Source organism: Protobothrops mucrosquamatus, unplaced genomic scaffold, assembly GCF_001527695.2.
Source record: "Protobothrops mucrosquamatus isolate PMUCROS unplaced genomic scaffold, P.Mucros_1.0 scaffold24, whole genome shotgun sequence".
In the NCBI taxonomy this organism is placed as follows: domain Eukaryota; kingdom Metazoa; phylum Chordata; class Lepidosauria; order Squamata; family Viperidae; genus Protobothrops; species Protobothrops mucrosquamatus.
Genome location: NW_015386409.1, coordinates 2,069,438 through 2,085,707, shown reverse-complemented (window position 1 = coordinate 2,085,707; position 16,270 = coordinate 2,069,438). Strand labels below are relative to the sequence as shown.

Genomic DNA, 16,270 nt, shown 5'->3' with positions numbered 1-16,270 from the left:
GAAACTTCCTGACAGTTAGAACAATTAACCAATGGAACAACCTGCCTCCAGAAGTGGTGAATGCTCCAACACTGGAAGTTTTTAAGAAGAGACTGGACAGCCGTTTGTCTGAAATGGTGTAGGGTTCCTGCCTGGGCAGGGGGTTGGACTCGATGACCTCCAAGGTCCCTTCCAACTTTATTATTATTATTATTATTAACTTGAGGGGAAGTTAGTCTGCCCTAACACCTGTATTAAATACTTAGAGAAACTGGAAACCACTAAATCTCTCCTGGCTTTTTCACACAAGACTCAAGATATTTATACTATTTGTGTTTTATTTTGTACAACTCAACCAATATACTCAGAAGCTTTTCCATTGAGGGGAAAAACTTAGTTAAGCATTTACAATCATATTATCAAATAAGCTAGAAATTCACACGACACTGTCTTTGAAGGTCCTTCTGTTAATCCATCTCTTGAAACAAAAGTGCAAGTTCCAGCTATATAATTTACTTCCATCATATTTATGTGGCAATAGCACCGAACTCTGAGAAGTGAGCATGAAATCTCAGATTTGGGAGCTTAAATTCTTTGTGCCAGAAACAGCCAAACCAATTCACCATCAAATCTTTAAATTTGGCATGTTAGCATTTTACTTTGACATGACATCAATAATAGGATTGTCCAAATACTCTAGTACAGAGTCTTCATAAACCCTCCCACATTTTGGTGGATGTGCATGCTGGCAAAGAATATCACTTCCATGAACATAAGTGGGGCAAGAAAATAGAAATTCATTTTCTATTGTCTGTCTATATGACATACGACCATCAAATGAAATGCAGCAAACGTTCAAGAAAACACAACTATCGTAATAGTTTAAGGACTGATGCTTCATTAGCAGCAATGCTGCAAGCAGAGTTCTTTTCCAAACAATACAAATAGTATCACCTTATGCTGGAGAAAATATGAAAAAAGTGGATTTTTATAATGCAAGTGATAGTCAGATCTTGAAGTTGCAGGAAATTGGCATAAGAGTATACTACTATTTCAGACATTCTTGCAGTTTCTCAATAGTTCTGCTGCCATTTGTTGACCAATAAAATTAAATCACCCACAAGGAAATAATATAGCTTTTATTCACAGACATCAAGATAGAAATTGCTAAATTTTGCAAAACTACATTGCAGGAGTCATACAAATTTAGTAACTCCAGCAGTAAAGGTAATCTATTAAACTACATATATATAATAAGAATACTTCCTAAAAACATTATTCTGATTTTTCTCCTCTATCAAAAAAGGAAGATTCCAATGTTTTCTCACAGATGCACATACCTTCTTTATGTTCCTTTATGTACTTTCCTGACTTTTGATGATATTGTTATATTAAAACATTAGATATTAGATATCGTTATTATAAAGCAAAAGAATATAAATTGATTTCTCTTGCTGTTTATTGTTTATTCAATACTGCTTCTTTGTAATTTTCAGTAAATATAAATAGGGGGAAAAATCAGTTGGCTGCACGCAATCAATGGAAAATATCCACTTTACGCAGAGATTTTCATCAAATGTATGACCGAGATGTGTTTCTCTTCTCAGCTAGTTACAATGGTAGCTAAAAGTTTGTGAATGGTTTTGAATTTTCAATATTTCTGCATAAATAAGAATTAAAATGTGATCTGTTCTCCACACAAGTCCTAAAACTAAATCAAGAGAAATGAAATAATAAAAATAAACAATAAATAAATAACATTATAATTGGAAAGTGATCTAAAACTACATCTTTGTGTGTGACAAAAGAATGTGGACCTTTGCTTTCAGTTATCGGTGTGGTGCCCATGGACAGAAATAACTGCAACTGAACATTTTTGATAAACGTTGATTCGTCCTACATATTGGCTTGGATGAATCTGAGCCTATTTTACAAAACTGCTTAAATTCAGGGACTTTGGTGGGCTTCTTTCCATGAACTGCCCACTTCCGGTCCTTCCCCAACATTTTTATAAGATTAAGGTCAGGACTCTGACTTGGCCATTTGAAAACATTAACTTTCTTCTGTTTTAACCATTCTTTGCTTGCACAAATGCATTTTGGACTGTTGATTTGTTGTGCCACTCACTTCCTTGTGTGCTTCAGTTCACAGACAAATACCCTGACCGTTTTTTATAGAATATGCTAGTACAATTCAGAATTCATAGTTCCATCAATCGTGGCAAGCCATCCTGGTCCAGAAGCAATAAAGCATGCCCAAACCATGATACCTCACCACCATGTTTCACAGATGAGAGAAGATTCTTATGCTGAAATGCAGCATTTGTCTTTTGCCAAATGCAATGCTTCTCATACAAGCCAAAAATTTTTTAGTTTGATCTCATCTGCCAATTGTAGAAAGGCAGAAATATTTGTTTTGGAGAGTAGTAGTTTTCTTCTTGCCACCCTGCCCTGCGCACCATTGGTGTTAGTGCACTCCTGATGGTGGTCTCATGAACATTCATTCACTAGTGAAATAAAGCCTCTAGTTCCTTAGATGCTTTTTGAGACCTCCTGGAGAATTACATTCCTTGCACTCCTTGCTCTTGGTGTGATCACTGGTACTCCTGAGAAGGGTAACAATGGTGTTGGATAAGAAAGAAAGAAAGAAAGAAAGAAAGAAAGAAAGAAAGAAAGAAAGAAAGAAAGAAAGAAAGAAAGAAAGAAAGAAAGAAAGAAAGAAAGAAGGAAGGAAGGAAAGGAAAGGAAAGGTAGGTAGGTAGGTAGGTAGGTAGAGAGAGAGAAAGAAAGAAAGAAAGAAAGGAAAGAAAGAAAGAAAGAAAGAAAGAAAGAGGGAGGGAGGGAGGGAGGGAGGAAGGAAGGAAGGAAGAGGTAGGTAGGTAGGTAGGTAGGTAGGTAGGTAGGTAGGTAGGTAGGTAGAAAGAAAGAAAGAAAGAAAGAAAGAAAGAAAGAAAGAAAGAAAGAAAGAAAGAAAGAAAGAAAGTTTATTGGTCACCCATCTTACCTTAGGGTAACTCTGGGCAGCTTATGCTCATAAAAATAAAAACTGTTCAAAGATAAAAGGCATAAATAAAATACTACACAAGGTAAATACAGAGCCCAATTAAAAAATGGGGAGGGCAGGAACTGGATAGAGGGGGAGGTGGGATGAATTGCCTACATTTGTATACAATCTACCTGACAGTGGACTGCTGGAATCCAAACACTTTCAAAATACATATTTAGCCTGGTAAACATCAACAAATGTTTTTGGAGGCTCTCAGAAATCTCCTTTGTTCACGTCATGACACCCTTCCACATACCTGTCTTGTGAAGATCAGATTTTGAAAATGAATACCCAAAATTCTGTTCTTCAAATAAGACAAGACTTCCTGCACTCACCATCTGATTATCATCCCATTGATTGAAATACATGATATTAATTTCCCTTTCAAATGAATTTATAATCCCAGAGGTTTACCAACTTTTGCCACAAATGGTTTTTACTCATTTGTTTAATTAAAAATGCTTTATCAAGTTTTAGGACTTATACGGAGAATAGATCATGCTTTAGGTCATATTTATGCAATACTGTTGAAAATTCAAAACTGTTCACAAACTTTTAAGCATGACTGTAGCCCTTAATTATATTAATACTGAAAGGGTGACTGCCTTCCCTTTAAACAACTGATGCAGAATTTGCCAAAGCAGTTTTCCATATTAACCCCAAAAATATAAGTATACAATCTCCAGATTCTAGCTGAAAGGCCAAAGGGGCCAATTTGATATTGTAGATTTTACACTAAAGAACACTCTTTAAAATTGTTACATTTTTAATTTAAATTTATTGGCCGCTCAATTCTAGTGGATTTTGGGTGGCCCACAAAACTAAAAAAAGAACATAAAAAAACTAAAAGTATTAAATCAACAGGAAGCCCAAACTAAAATGCTGTAATAATGAATTCCACAAAATGAAACAGGGGCTATTAAGCAAATAACAATATCAGTCCTAGGCTTGGGATCAAAGCTGGGTTTTCAAAGCTTTCTGTAATTCTAGGAGAGACAGTTCTGTTTTTTAACTATGTGTTGGATAACACAATTTCTGCAATAAGTTTTCTACCTGTGGTCTGCTAGGAAGATTCTGTTGGGGGTCAGAAAATGTACTCTGCAGAAAAAAATCATTATTATTTTAAGATTATATTATTGCTTTGGGAATCTCCTATCATTATAGAAGCAAACTCTTTTTAAGAATCAGGTGTGGAAGCCTGAGCAAGGTATTAGACAGCATGACATAATAATGTCCAATCATTTGCTGGACATGGTTATGTCATGCTGCCCAACATCTTGCTCAGGCATCCACATTAAATCTTAAATCTGCCTAATCAGTACAACTTCAACAAACTATTGATTTTCCATGTCAAATGCTGATCTTGTTATTATGATCACAGGTTCTCCAAAAGGATTTCATAATTCCTACAATTTAGATTTGTCTAGAAAAGGTGATGAGTACCAGGTCACCAATCTCTGAAGCAGAAATGTTATTCAAATCCTATCATGGCATCACCCAAAATTGCTTATATTCTTCATGGTCCCTTGGGAAAAAATAGAGTCCTAGGGGATTCAGTGATGTCAATCTCTCCAGATGGTCATTATCATTATCTGGCAGTTACCAAGCCTTCATTGGGGAACAATGCCTGGTTTCTTTAGGAGTGTTAAGCTTGTTCTTCTCATTACCTAGTACTTGCTGCTTCTCAACTCTATTCAAGGTCACATCTAGTATATTTAAAATAGCCTTCCTCAATCTAGTTTCATCAAGATGTTTTGGACTTTGATGTAGATTTAGAAGGCTGTCCAACTACAAAATGACTCTGGGTGGCTTACATAATTAAAAAAAAGGAAAATAATTAAAAAGAAAATCACATGTGTCCCTAGATAAAACACACAATACATGAAAAAATAATCTGCCAGAGGCTCAGTAACTACCTTAACACCAGGCTTGGGAGCACAGCCATTTTAAAATATTTGTGGAATTCTTCTAGGATGGAAGATATACAGATCTCTGGGACATGCTATTCCAGAGGGCAGGATACATGACAGAGAAGGAATGCTTCCAGGGTCCCACTGGATGACATTGCTTGACAGAAAGTATTGACAGCGCCACATTGCCAAATCTTACCAGACAAGCAGAAACCACCGAAGACAGGTGATTCTACAAACAGCCACAAAATAATCTCCAGCCATGCTGTTTCTAGAATCTCAAAGCAATTTAGCATAACTGAACTCAACATGTCTTATATTGGATTATAGTACTATAACATATACAACAAAATGCATACAAAAATAGACTCTTTTAATTTTCAATATAAGTATCTCAGCTGAAAATTATAAGCAAAACCATAATAGAATAATTCAATATTTTATTGAAAAGAGACTTCTTCAGCTACACATTCACATCCCCTAAGGCTGATTAAAAAGTGATAAAACTAACTTTTTACCTTGTTTAACAAGAAGAGTTGAAAGTATGCTGAAGTGAGTGGGTTGGCCATGGTAGTTTGGCCACAGTGAGTTGGCCATGATGAGTTGTCCCATTCCAGTATGAAATGCTCTCTTTATTCTCCAAAATTAAAAACCAAACTCTGAGTCAATAGCAACTGGTTCCTATCCAGACACTCTCCGGAGATCCCATTGTATATCTCTTCATTCCCAGCTGAAATAGCCATTAGCTTGCAGCCAGGTTTGTTGTAGAGTTGACAAGTATATTTCTAGAAATCAGCTAGTTTGACAAAACACAATTTTTTCATATCCTGGGCACTAATATAAAACTAATGATGCCCGTCATAAAGTAAAAATCCACTCACCCTAGGACTACTATGCTAAATTCATTCATTTATTCATTCATTGTAACTGCTCATCTCATGTCAGTGACTTTTAGCGGCTCACAACAATTACAACAATATCCAAACTACAAAACAATTTTAAAAAACGTAAAAGCATACAACCACCAATATAACAGCAATAACAGAGAAAGGAAGAGCATGGAGATCCTGGGCTGTAGCCCACTACTGGGCCGTGGCCTGTTTCAAACCAGGCCCTACTAGTGATGGCAGGCAAGCGCATGGGAAGTGATGGCATGGGAAGCTCCACTTGGTGAGTGGCGGGCACTTGTGCTTGCACGTGAAGTTCTACTCACATGAGTGGAGGGTGCTTTATTTTATATTTTATATTCATTTAACGCTTTGTGGAGCTGCAGACTATGTTAGTAATAATCTTAAAGGAAGCTGCCAATTTCAAGCTCAATATGTCTTATACTTTATACCAGTGATGGCGAACCTTTTAGAGACCGAGTGCCCAAACCGCAACCCAAAACCCACTTATTTATCACAAAGTGCCAGGGCCGCATCAGCATTGTGGTGCCTTCGGGGGGGGGGCAGGGAGGCGCCTCTGAAGGCCTCCTCTGCCATGCAAAAACCAGGGGTGCAAAAATGGGCCACTGTGTTGCAAGGCGGAAAAATGGCTGCCGCCATGCCACAGGATGCAGATGCAAGGCGCTGTACCACACAAGAATGGGGCACGGCTAGTGAGTGTCATGCAGGCACTAGCCCCGCCCCATTTGCAGCGTGTGCGTGCTCGCAGCCCCGTGCGCGCATGCACGCATGTAAAATGCTTCCCCCTCCCTTTTCTTCCAGTCCACCAATTGACAATGGTTGGTGAGGCTCCTGCTCTGGGCGGCGGTGGCAGCCTGACGGACCTGCTGCTGGCGGTGGTGGCGCGCGTGCCAACAGAGAGGGCTCTGAGTGCCGCCTCTGGCACACGTGCCATAGGTTCGCCACCACTGCTTTATACAGTCTCCCTGGTGCTTTACTTCTTAGATTCTCAAAAAGTCTGAGTAAAAATGTACCGATTCAATTTCAATCAAAACATCTTTATAAAACATGCTTTTGGGATTGTCTGGTTGATTTTAGAGCCATTTCTTTTTCTTTTACTGGTATTAAAAAATCTCTACAAATCACTGTGGAATATCTATGTTAAAATAAATCATTTAGCTGCAGTTGAATCATGTTAAACATAGCATTCATTGCCACATCACCATGTGATACCTTATCTTTTGCGCAAAGGTTGACATAAGTGATAAGGATGTATATCAAGGTCATCAGCTTATTCTAATGGCAGAGAAATTGGCTTTATTTCTGCAACACCATAATTTAAAGGTCGCAATAGAATCAAAGAAACTAGTTGTGTCTGTTCAAATATGTTAATAATAGTACATTATAGCAATATTTTCTATGTCCAAGGGAAATAATTTAATGCCTCACATAGCAAGTTTGGGAATGGTGGTGTTAAAGAACTATTTTGAATAATCTTTTAAGTGTTTTAAAATCAAATCTCATTAAAACTGTTTTGAAGTCCCATTTTATAAACTTACGTATTCATGTTTTAAAAATTCATCACTAGAGTATTGTGGAATTTAAACTAATTTTTTTAAAGAAACAAAATTGTCCGTGATAATTATTCGATCCTAAGTCAGTGATATAACAGAATAGATCTGTGATACAATTTAATCTGTGATGTACCCAGCAGAATTAACGTTTAGTAATAACTTTTTATGTTCTTCAACCCATTTAATTCCATTTTAGAAAGGTTCACAAAAGGGGATGATAACCTGCATTCATTATTTGGTTTTATGAGTGTGGGTTATGTTTTAAATCTTGTTATACCAGTGGAAGAAAAGATAATAAAAATTTAACACCAGAAAAAACAGTTCAAATTCAGTCCATCTTAAATCTGGCTGCTGCATGGGGGGAAGGTGAGAAAGAATATAGGATGACATGAATATAATATGTGGATTCAATTTTGAATTACAAGTCTGTACTGTACTAAACTTGAGGGATTTCCCAAACACAAAAGCATCCATTATTTGAAAACAATATGGTCGCTACCTTTCTGTTTATACCTCCATAGACCAAATTGCAAGAAAAAGCAATTCGTAAAGATATTCACTAATTTCTTTCTCAACTTGTTATTCTTATTTAGATACCTGTCTTCATTTTAGTACCTTTTCAATGCATATTTCTTTAGTAATTGACTTGAAACCAGCAAAATAATGTTATTCGTATGAACTATTTTGTTTGGAAAAGACAAGAAAAAAATGTGTATTAGTACTGTTTGCAAGCACTGCAGCAATACAATAGCCTAAATCAAAGAAGCAGAGAGATAGTTATATCCAATAGTTGTGGTAAGACCTGAAACATTTCTGGAATATTAAGTGTTTCTTTTAATAATTGATGCAGACATTTTGAATCTTTCTGCATAGTCTATCAGGTGCAAGTAGATTGCGCTAATGCTGCTTAAACATTTCAACTTGTCAGTATGGCTAACTCGATTTGCAAAGTATTTGCTGTATTTCCCATCGAAACAGTAATAAAGGTAAAATAAATATATGCCACTGCTTTATAATCACTGAGCATTAATGAATATTTTATATCTTTTAAAATCTCACTGTTTAATTTTAAAGGATGAAATTAAGTCTCCTTTCACACAATATGCCAATTATCTGCATATCAAACAATAACTCAGCCATTATACTTCTTTTTGTTAAGACACAGGAAGCTAATTTGAAAATACTGGCTAGCATTTTGGAAAAATAATTGAATAGACCTTCCTGCCCTCTGGTGGTTGATAAGTGAAAATTGCACATAAAATTAAATTACTACTGACCGGAGTACATATAACTTCCTAATTTAAAAAAATATATTTGAATAAAAGAAGAAAATTTAGAACTAACTTCAGAAACTGAGTGTTAGTAGGTGGTCAGTTTAACACTTCAATCAAAGATTAAATTCAATTTTTGAACTGAAAGAAAATACAACCCACAAGTATGACTCGTTTTGCACATAAACAACTCTCAAAATTCTAGAGTATTGGAAATAGTTTATGATGGAGTAGATCTACTCTGAATATCATGGTGCTATTTTCTGGAGGATACACTGTTGTTTAGCTTTAACTAATGAGCAAAAGTATAGAAATGCAATTCAGCCATACTGACTCACAAAATTTGTAATAAAGCAAGTCAATCCAGAACTGTTGCCCCTGAAATTAATGACATATATTTATTGAAAGTGGATAAGATTCCAATTCAAAGCTTGAAGGGCCGAGTAATTTCATTTTATATTTAGGAATGGGAGACAATTTTATGGGAGACAATTCTATGGGCCTTGGATAAATAGGGGGATCATGTCTATTTTATATATAACGGAATTGATTTTCATCAAAATTTGAAATTTTCATATTTTTTGCAAAACAATTGCAGTAAACATTTGTAACTACATCACAAGCAGCTGTAATTGTTTACTGTTTACATGTTGCAATTAACTGTATACACACACACACACCCATACATATATACATAGGTACATATACATATATATGTTATAATATATAGGTTGTTGGGGGGCTTCAAGATGTATGCATGCATGTATGTATGTACATATGTAATGATTTTTATATAAAGAACTACATAAGAGACAAAAATATATTTTAGCCAATAGGTTCATATTCTTCATGGTAATCTTAGTAAGAGTCAAAAAATTATGCAAAGGAGGCGCTATATTGATTTAATATCATTGGTACTAAAATGAATTCAAATAAAAACAAATGAAAAGAGGCTAATGTCCAAACCATATAATCCTTTTAGCTATCCCATTCCAGCAGCTACTCCCATGAACGAAGCACGCTGCTAATACCGTAACAACATCAATATAAAAATTGATAGTATTAAAAAAAAGTGATCATAATACAGATCATTTCACACATGCACTGGCTTCTTGAGATGCCAGCGACTGTGTTAAATGAGGAGGGGGAGATCTTTCATACAATAATGAAAGGGAAAAAAAGATTCAAAAGGAACACTCGCAATTGGAATCCTCATGTATATAAATAGGTTGGAATTAGTAAGCAAAAAAAAATACTTCAAAAATCTGATTGCTCAATTTTTGATATACAACAAGGTTATGACAATATTGAATTTTTAGTTAAAGGCAATTTACTACTTTAGGAAGCGCTTCTGTCTTTTCAGGACAAATTAGCAAGGAACTCTTCTTTGCAACATCACCCCTTGGTGGCTGTTTTACGGAATGACAATGAAATTGTTTTTAAACAGAAATCATTCTTCTGCAGTCCCATTCCTAATCAAGATTATGACAAGTAGCAATGCAATTGATGCAAGAAATACCTAAGTATGTAAGAAAACTGTGTACAATTTTAAATAAAGGAAGAAGAAGCCCTATCCAATAGCCCTACCTCACCTTTGGCAGCATGCTCACAAACACACAACCGCTTTGGGGTGAAACTAATGCAAATGTGATATGTCGGTTACACCATCTGATGTACCTACAGTAATCTTTCATCATCCACTTAATTAAAAGCTAAAAACCTAATAATGAAACATGAAAGGAAGTATGCAGCCTGAATACATAAGCCCTCTTTAACAAAGCTGACACTAGTTATAATGAGCGACATTTATTCTTCAGCTGCGAGACAGAGCTCACCTCCTGGATGGTACTGCTTCCTGAGAAGTTGAGGTTGTACTCCCGCTGGACTTCTCGATGGGTGACGATCAGCATGAAGTTTTGATTTAATGATTCCTGCAGGGCACTGAAAGGGTTGAAAGAAAAACAAGAATATCAGGAGCAGAACATGTTCCAACTTGCTTTACATTTAGCTGTAAAACCCCAGGAGTACCTTAAAACTCTGCAGAGACAGGTCCAGGCACAATGTTATCGTTTTCTTTTTTGCTCTTAAAGGCAAGGAAGCAACTGGAGAATGACCAAGGGAGCTGACCTGTTAACTCCTTCTAAGGTAGTTGAGTATCTGAGGCTATATTTCAACCCTTTGCAATTTTCGCAACACAGTTGTTACTGCAATTATTGCAATACTGTATGCACACTCAATATCCATCTGTCTCACATACAACACACTCACATCTTAAGAGACCTCTAGGCTTTAAATTAAGTTCAAAGTCAAAGCTTTGATGATGCTTAACAGTGTTTACAAATACACAGATAATTATGTATTTATATGCCAAGTTTGTGCATGCACATGACAGCTATGCTTTTCAGCTAAGCAGGGTAAATGTTCATAACTGTTGTCCAATTAGTTGCCAGTAAGACATGTGGAAAATTCTAGGATTCACTGATTATCTCAGGAAACACCAAGTGAATTTGACTCAGGTTTACAACCAATTGTTCATCTTTCCAACGTAATCTGGGAGAAATCGGAAATGATAAAAAAAAAACCTCAGTTCTCAGAAATAGTAGGAACATTCATTCCTTTCTTTCTAACTATGGACATTACAGCCTCAGATGTCAACTTTTGATAACATAAATGATACCAAAAACAGGATGATAGGTCAATTCTTGAACATTCTTGATTTGGATAAATGTTAGAAATAATTACATCAACAGTCCTTTGTTTGAAGTATTTATTAATGTTGGTAAATACAGACTAATAAAATAATAGACATCAGAAAGCCCCAATGAGTGGAAAATATTTCAGTTCTCTCAGAAGGTTCAGAATTACTCATCTAAATTTATCAGCTCAGCATCCCACATTAAATTCCATGCTGTTCCAGAGGTCCCTCAACCTACAGAAGAAGGGGCTAAGTAGGAACAAAAAGACAAAAATCATGTATGTATTTTATATAGACACCATCTGGGAAAAGAAGTGATAGGGAAAGCCACTAGCATATAAAAAAGAGCAAACTCCACTCCCTTCTAGAATGATAATGTTATGTAGTATGGTAATGAAATGTCTGCCAGAAAATAACCAAGCTGAGAGAACATCAAAGATTCCAAAGCTGTGCTTAGAATATCAAGTTTTAAAGCACATACATCCAACTGTACTTTCAACACAACTCTGATCCTTTACACTATTGTGAAATTACTTTCCATAGTTCTTTCAAGTTATGGAAGAGAAAATCAGTCAAGATTACAGGGAGCCATTTTACTCAGATTCTAATAAACTGTTATTTCCATTCTTCTGGCAAAGAATGATGCACTATTACAGTGAGGGGGAAAATTATTTGATCCCCTGCCGATTTTGTACATTTGCCCACTGACAAGAAATGATCAATCTATAATTTTAATGGTAGGTTTATTTTAACAGTGAGAGACAGAATAACAACAAAAAAATCCAGAAAAAATCATTTCAATAAAGTTACAAACTGATTTGCATCTTATTTAGTGAAATATGTATTTGACCCCTTCGCAAAACATGACTTAGTACTTGGTGCAAAACCCTTGTTGGCAATCACAGAGGTCAGACGTTTCTTCTAGTTGGCTACCAGGTTTGCACACATCTCAGGAGAGATTTTGTCTCACTCTTCTTTGCAGATCCTCTCCAAGTCATTAAGGTTTTGAGGCTGACGTTTGGCAACTCGAGCCCTCAGCTCCCTCCATAGATTTTCTATGGGGTTAAGGTCTGGAGACTGGCTAGGCCACTCCAGTACCTTAATGTACTTCTTCTTGAGCCACTTCTTTGTGGCCTTTGCCATATGTCTTAGGTCATTTCCATGCTGAAATACCCATCCACGACCAATTTTCAATGCCCTGGCTGAGGGAAGGAGGTTCTCACCCAAAATTTGATGGTACATGGCCCCGTCCATTGTCCCTTTGATGCGGTGAAGATGTCCGGTCCCCTTAACAGAAAAACACTCCCAAAGCATAATTTTTTCATCTCCATATTTGATGGTGGGGATGGTGTTCTTGGGGTCATAGACAGCATTCCTTCTCCTCCTCCAAATACAGTGAATTGAGTTGATGCCAAAGAGCTCGATTTTGGTCTCATCTGACCCCAACACTTTCACCCAGTTCTCCTCTGAATCATTCAGCTGTTCATTGGCAAACTTCAGATGGGCCTATGCAAGTGCTTTCTTGAGCAGGGGGACCTTGCGGGCAATGCAGGATTTCAGTTCTTCACAGCGTAGTGTGTTACCAATTGTTTTCTTGGTGACTATAGTCCCAGCTGTCTTGAGATCATTGACAAGATCCTCCCGTGTGGTTCTGGGCTGATTCCTCACCGTTCTCATGATCATTGAAACTCCACGAGGTGAGATCTTGCATGGAGCATCAGACCGAGGGAGATTGACAGTTATTTTGTGTTTCTTCCATTTGTGAATAATTGCACCAACTGTTGTCACCTTCTCACCAAGCTCCTCGGCAATAGACTTGTAGCCTATTCCAGCCTTGTGTAGGTCTACAATCATGTCCCTGACATTCTTGACAGCTCTTTGGTCTTGGCCATGGTGGAGAGTTTGGAATCCGATTGATTGCTTCTGTGGACAGATGTTTTTTATACAGGTAACAAGCTGAGATTAGGAGCACTCCCTTTAAGAGAATGCTCCTAATCTCAGCTCGTTACTTATATAAAAGAGAACTGGGAGCCAGAAATCTTGCTGACTGATAGGGGATCAAATACTTATTTCACTCATTAAATGAAAATCAATTTATAACTTTTTTGAAATGTGTTTTTCTGGATTTCTTTGTTGTTATTCTATCTCTCACTGTTAAAATAAACCTATCATTAAAAATATAGACTGATCATTTCTTTGTCAGTGGGCAAAAGTACAAAATCAGCAGGGGATGAAATAATTTTTCCTTCACTGTATTTGATTTCAGATTATTTTAGTATTATTACACACTCAAATTGTTTGAAATAGAGGTAGGGGAATCTTAGGCAACACAATTCTATACATGGAAGTAAATTGCATTGTCCTCATTTGAATGTACTCAGGAATCATTGTCCATAAGATTGCTGGCTAAATGTGATATGAAATGGTTTAGCCAGCAATATATATTTAAAGTTCACAGGGATACATGTTTGCAACATAAATTCTGGTAACATAATGCAAAACACAATTTTCTTTACAGTTATATTAATACACATTACTCTCATTAGAAGACATAGCAAATTAGATTAGACTCTAATTTACTTGAAAAAAATTCTATATTAGAAGTACATTGTCCAATGAAATATTAATATGACTCCAATAAAATAACTCATTAAATCAGATAATTCTTAACCAAGAGTTCACTGAATATTAAATTCAAGTATTTAGAACATTTTTAGCATGTATAATCTTGAGAATAATCACAGCTGACAATGGATACATATACATACTGGTGAAACAGATACAGATACACAGACGCACACGCTTGCACTACACATACACACACACGCACACATATATGTGCAATTATACATTAAGAAACACTTTCGGTAAAATTCTATTTATTAAATAACTTATTTTAACCATTTTTTTCTACTGAAGTACTAAACATTTGAAAACACTTAGCTATTAACAAGTATTGTACTGAAACTTACTGAAGCTAATTTCAATAAGATTTTTCGGTTGGACAGTATTCCATGTATTATCTTCACGCAGGGCTTTTCAACCAGTGGTACGGGTACCACCTGTGGTACATTGGCACCTGGCAGGTGGTACACAACCATCCTAGAAAAGTAGCGGGGGAGGGGACTGAGCTAAACCGGTGGCAGCACCGCACAAGCCTGAGCGAGAGATGGCTGGAGCTGCAGTGCTGTCAGGGCTCAGCGGAAGTGCCAGGATCAGTGCCGCTTTCCAGCTGATCGGCGCTTCTTCAGGGCTGTCAGGGCTCAGTGGAAGCACCAGGATCAGCACCAGGGTCCAGCAGGAGCTCGGCGCTGGTCCTGGTGCTTCTGCTGAGCCCTGAAGAAGCACCAATCAGCTGGAAAGCAGCACTGATCCTGGCGCTTCTGCTGAGCCCAGAAGAAGCGCCGATCTGCTGGAATGTTGCAGCATCTCTAGGGTCTTGTGATTTACATTCAGATGCTTGGCAACTGATTCATATTTATGACGGTCAGTGTCCCAGGGTCATGTGAACTGACCAAAACCTGCTGCAACCACCCAGCAGACGGGGGGAATAAAAACCAAACATCCCCCACCCCACCCCCGCTGCCAATCCTCAACAGAAATGCTCACAACAATGAAAACCTCAGACAGCAGGCAGTGTCTTGCTCGGCTGTGGCTTGGGGGGAACTTTTTTCAGTGCCATTGTAATTTTGAACAGATGTTGCCATATCCTAAAAGTGGTACAATGGGTGAAAAGGTTGAAAAGTCCTGATCTTCAGGACTAAATCTCACATCTAGTTTTTCTGCATAGTTTTAAACATGGGGTTGGGAACCATGCATATAGCACTGGAAAAATCTTCTTTATATAGGAATGGGAAATGACTATATGTGCAAAGTACATATGTCTTTCCTATCTCTCATCTTTTTTCACTATCAGAACTGCTAATTGTGAAATAACTAATTGTGCAAAATCATACAGAAGAATCCTATTTGTTCCAATCATTGGAATCAATTATTTTACTTACTCTACTATATGTCTCAAGTTTAAACTTACATATGTTTAACTTGGCTGGATAGTTTTTTGTTTTGTTTTTTACAAAAATAAGGTACTAACGATGTCAGAAATCTAAAACATCCCTCACTGATACATAGCTTGATACAAACGGCATTCGACATTCAGTTTCTCAAACAGCTAATTAATGCCAACAGACTTTCTGAAAAAGGTATGTTAAGGGCCAGAACAAATATAGCATTAATTATATAAATACAGTTCACATACATGGATTTTCTTATATAAATAGTATCTATACAAAAATGAGAAGGGATAATTATTTCCTTCATTACCTCTGCTCCAATAAAAATATATTTTCTGATCTTTCTACTTGCATTTTACAACCATTAAAAATCTCCAGATATTGAGCTGAAATCTAGCAACAAAACCATATTTTGAGCTGCAGAATTTTAGCTTCTGTAATTAGTTTTTTTCAAGCTCCTTCCCACCCACACCCAAAATAATGGAAAATATTTAGCTGTGCATCTATTGATGTCACTAGCAATTTAGATCTAACTTACATTCTTATCCAAAAAAAAAGCTTACTCTTCTATTAAAACGCTCCTTCCTCTATGTGTTGATATTGTATGAGATTATCTTTGTGGGCAAGAAATAGAGAATCTAGCACAGTTGCTGTGAAACTGTGAAGTGATTATTTCAATATGTTTCTCTGCGGCTTACTTAAAAAAAAACCCCACTGAATTCCATGTGAAATCATTTTGACCTCTGGAGAATTAAAAGAGTAGAAGAATTGTTTCCTTCTTTCCTCTCTATATGAAAGTATCTTTTCCATCATCTCTTATAGTAATAATTTAGCACAATTAGCAAACCTAGTACCCTATCTTTTCTCCCTAAAAAAGTAAGCTGTTTATTAAGAAT

The 16,270-nt window shown here is 36.6% G+C and overlaps 1 protein-coding gene across 1 annotated transcript in view; it reads right to left on the bottom strand.

The window, feature by feature from the left end:
• FAF1 (Fas associated factor 1) overlaps window positions 1-16,270 on the bottom strand; it is a 183,376-nt gene that overhangs the window by 125,406 nt on the left and 41,700 nt on the right. The window contains exon 7 of the mRNA XM_015810912.1: window positions 10,502-10,607. Coding sequence (XP_015666398.1) covers window positions 10,502-10,607 — 106 coding nt within the window. The remainder of the gene's footprint in view (window positions 1-10,501; window positions 10,608-16,270) is intronic.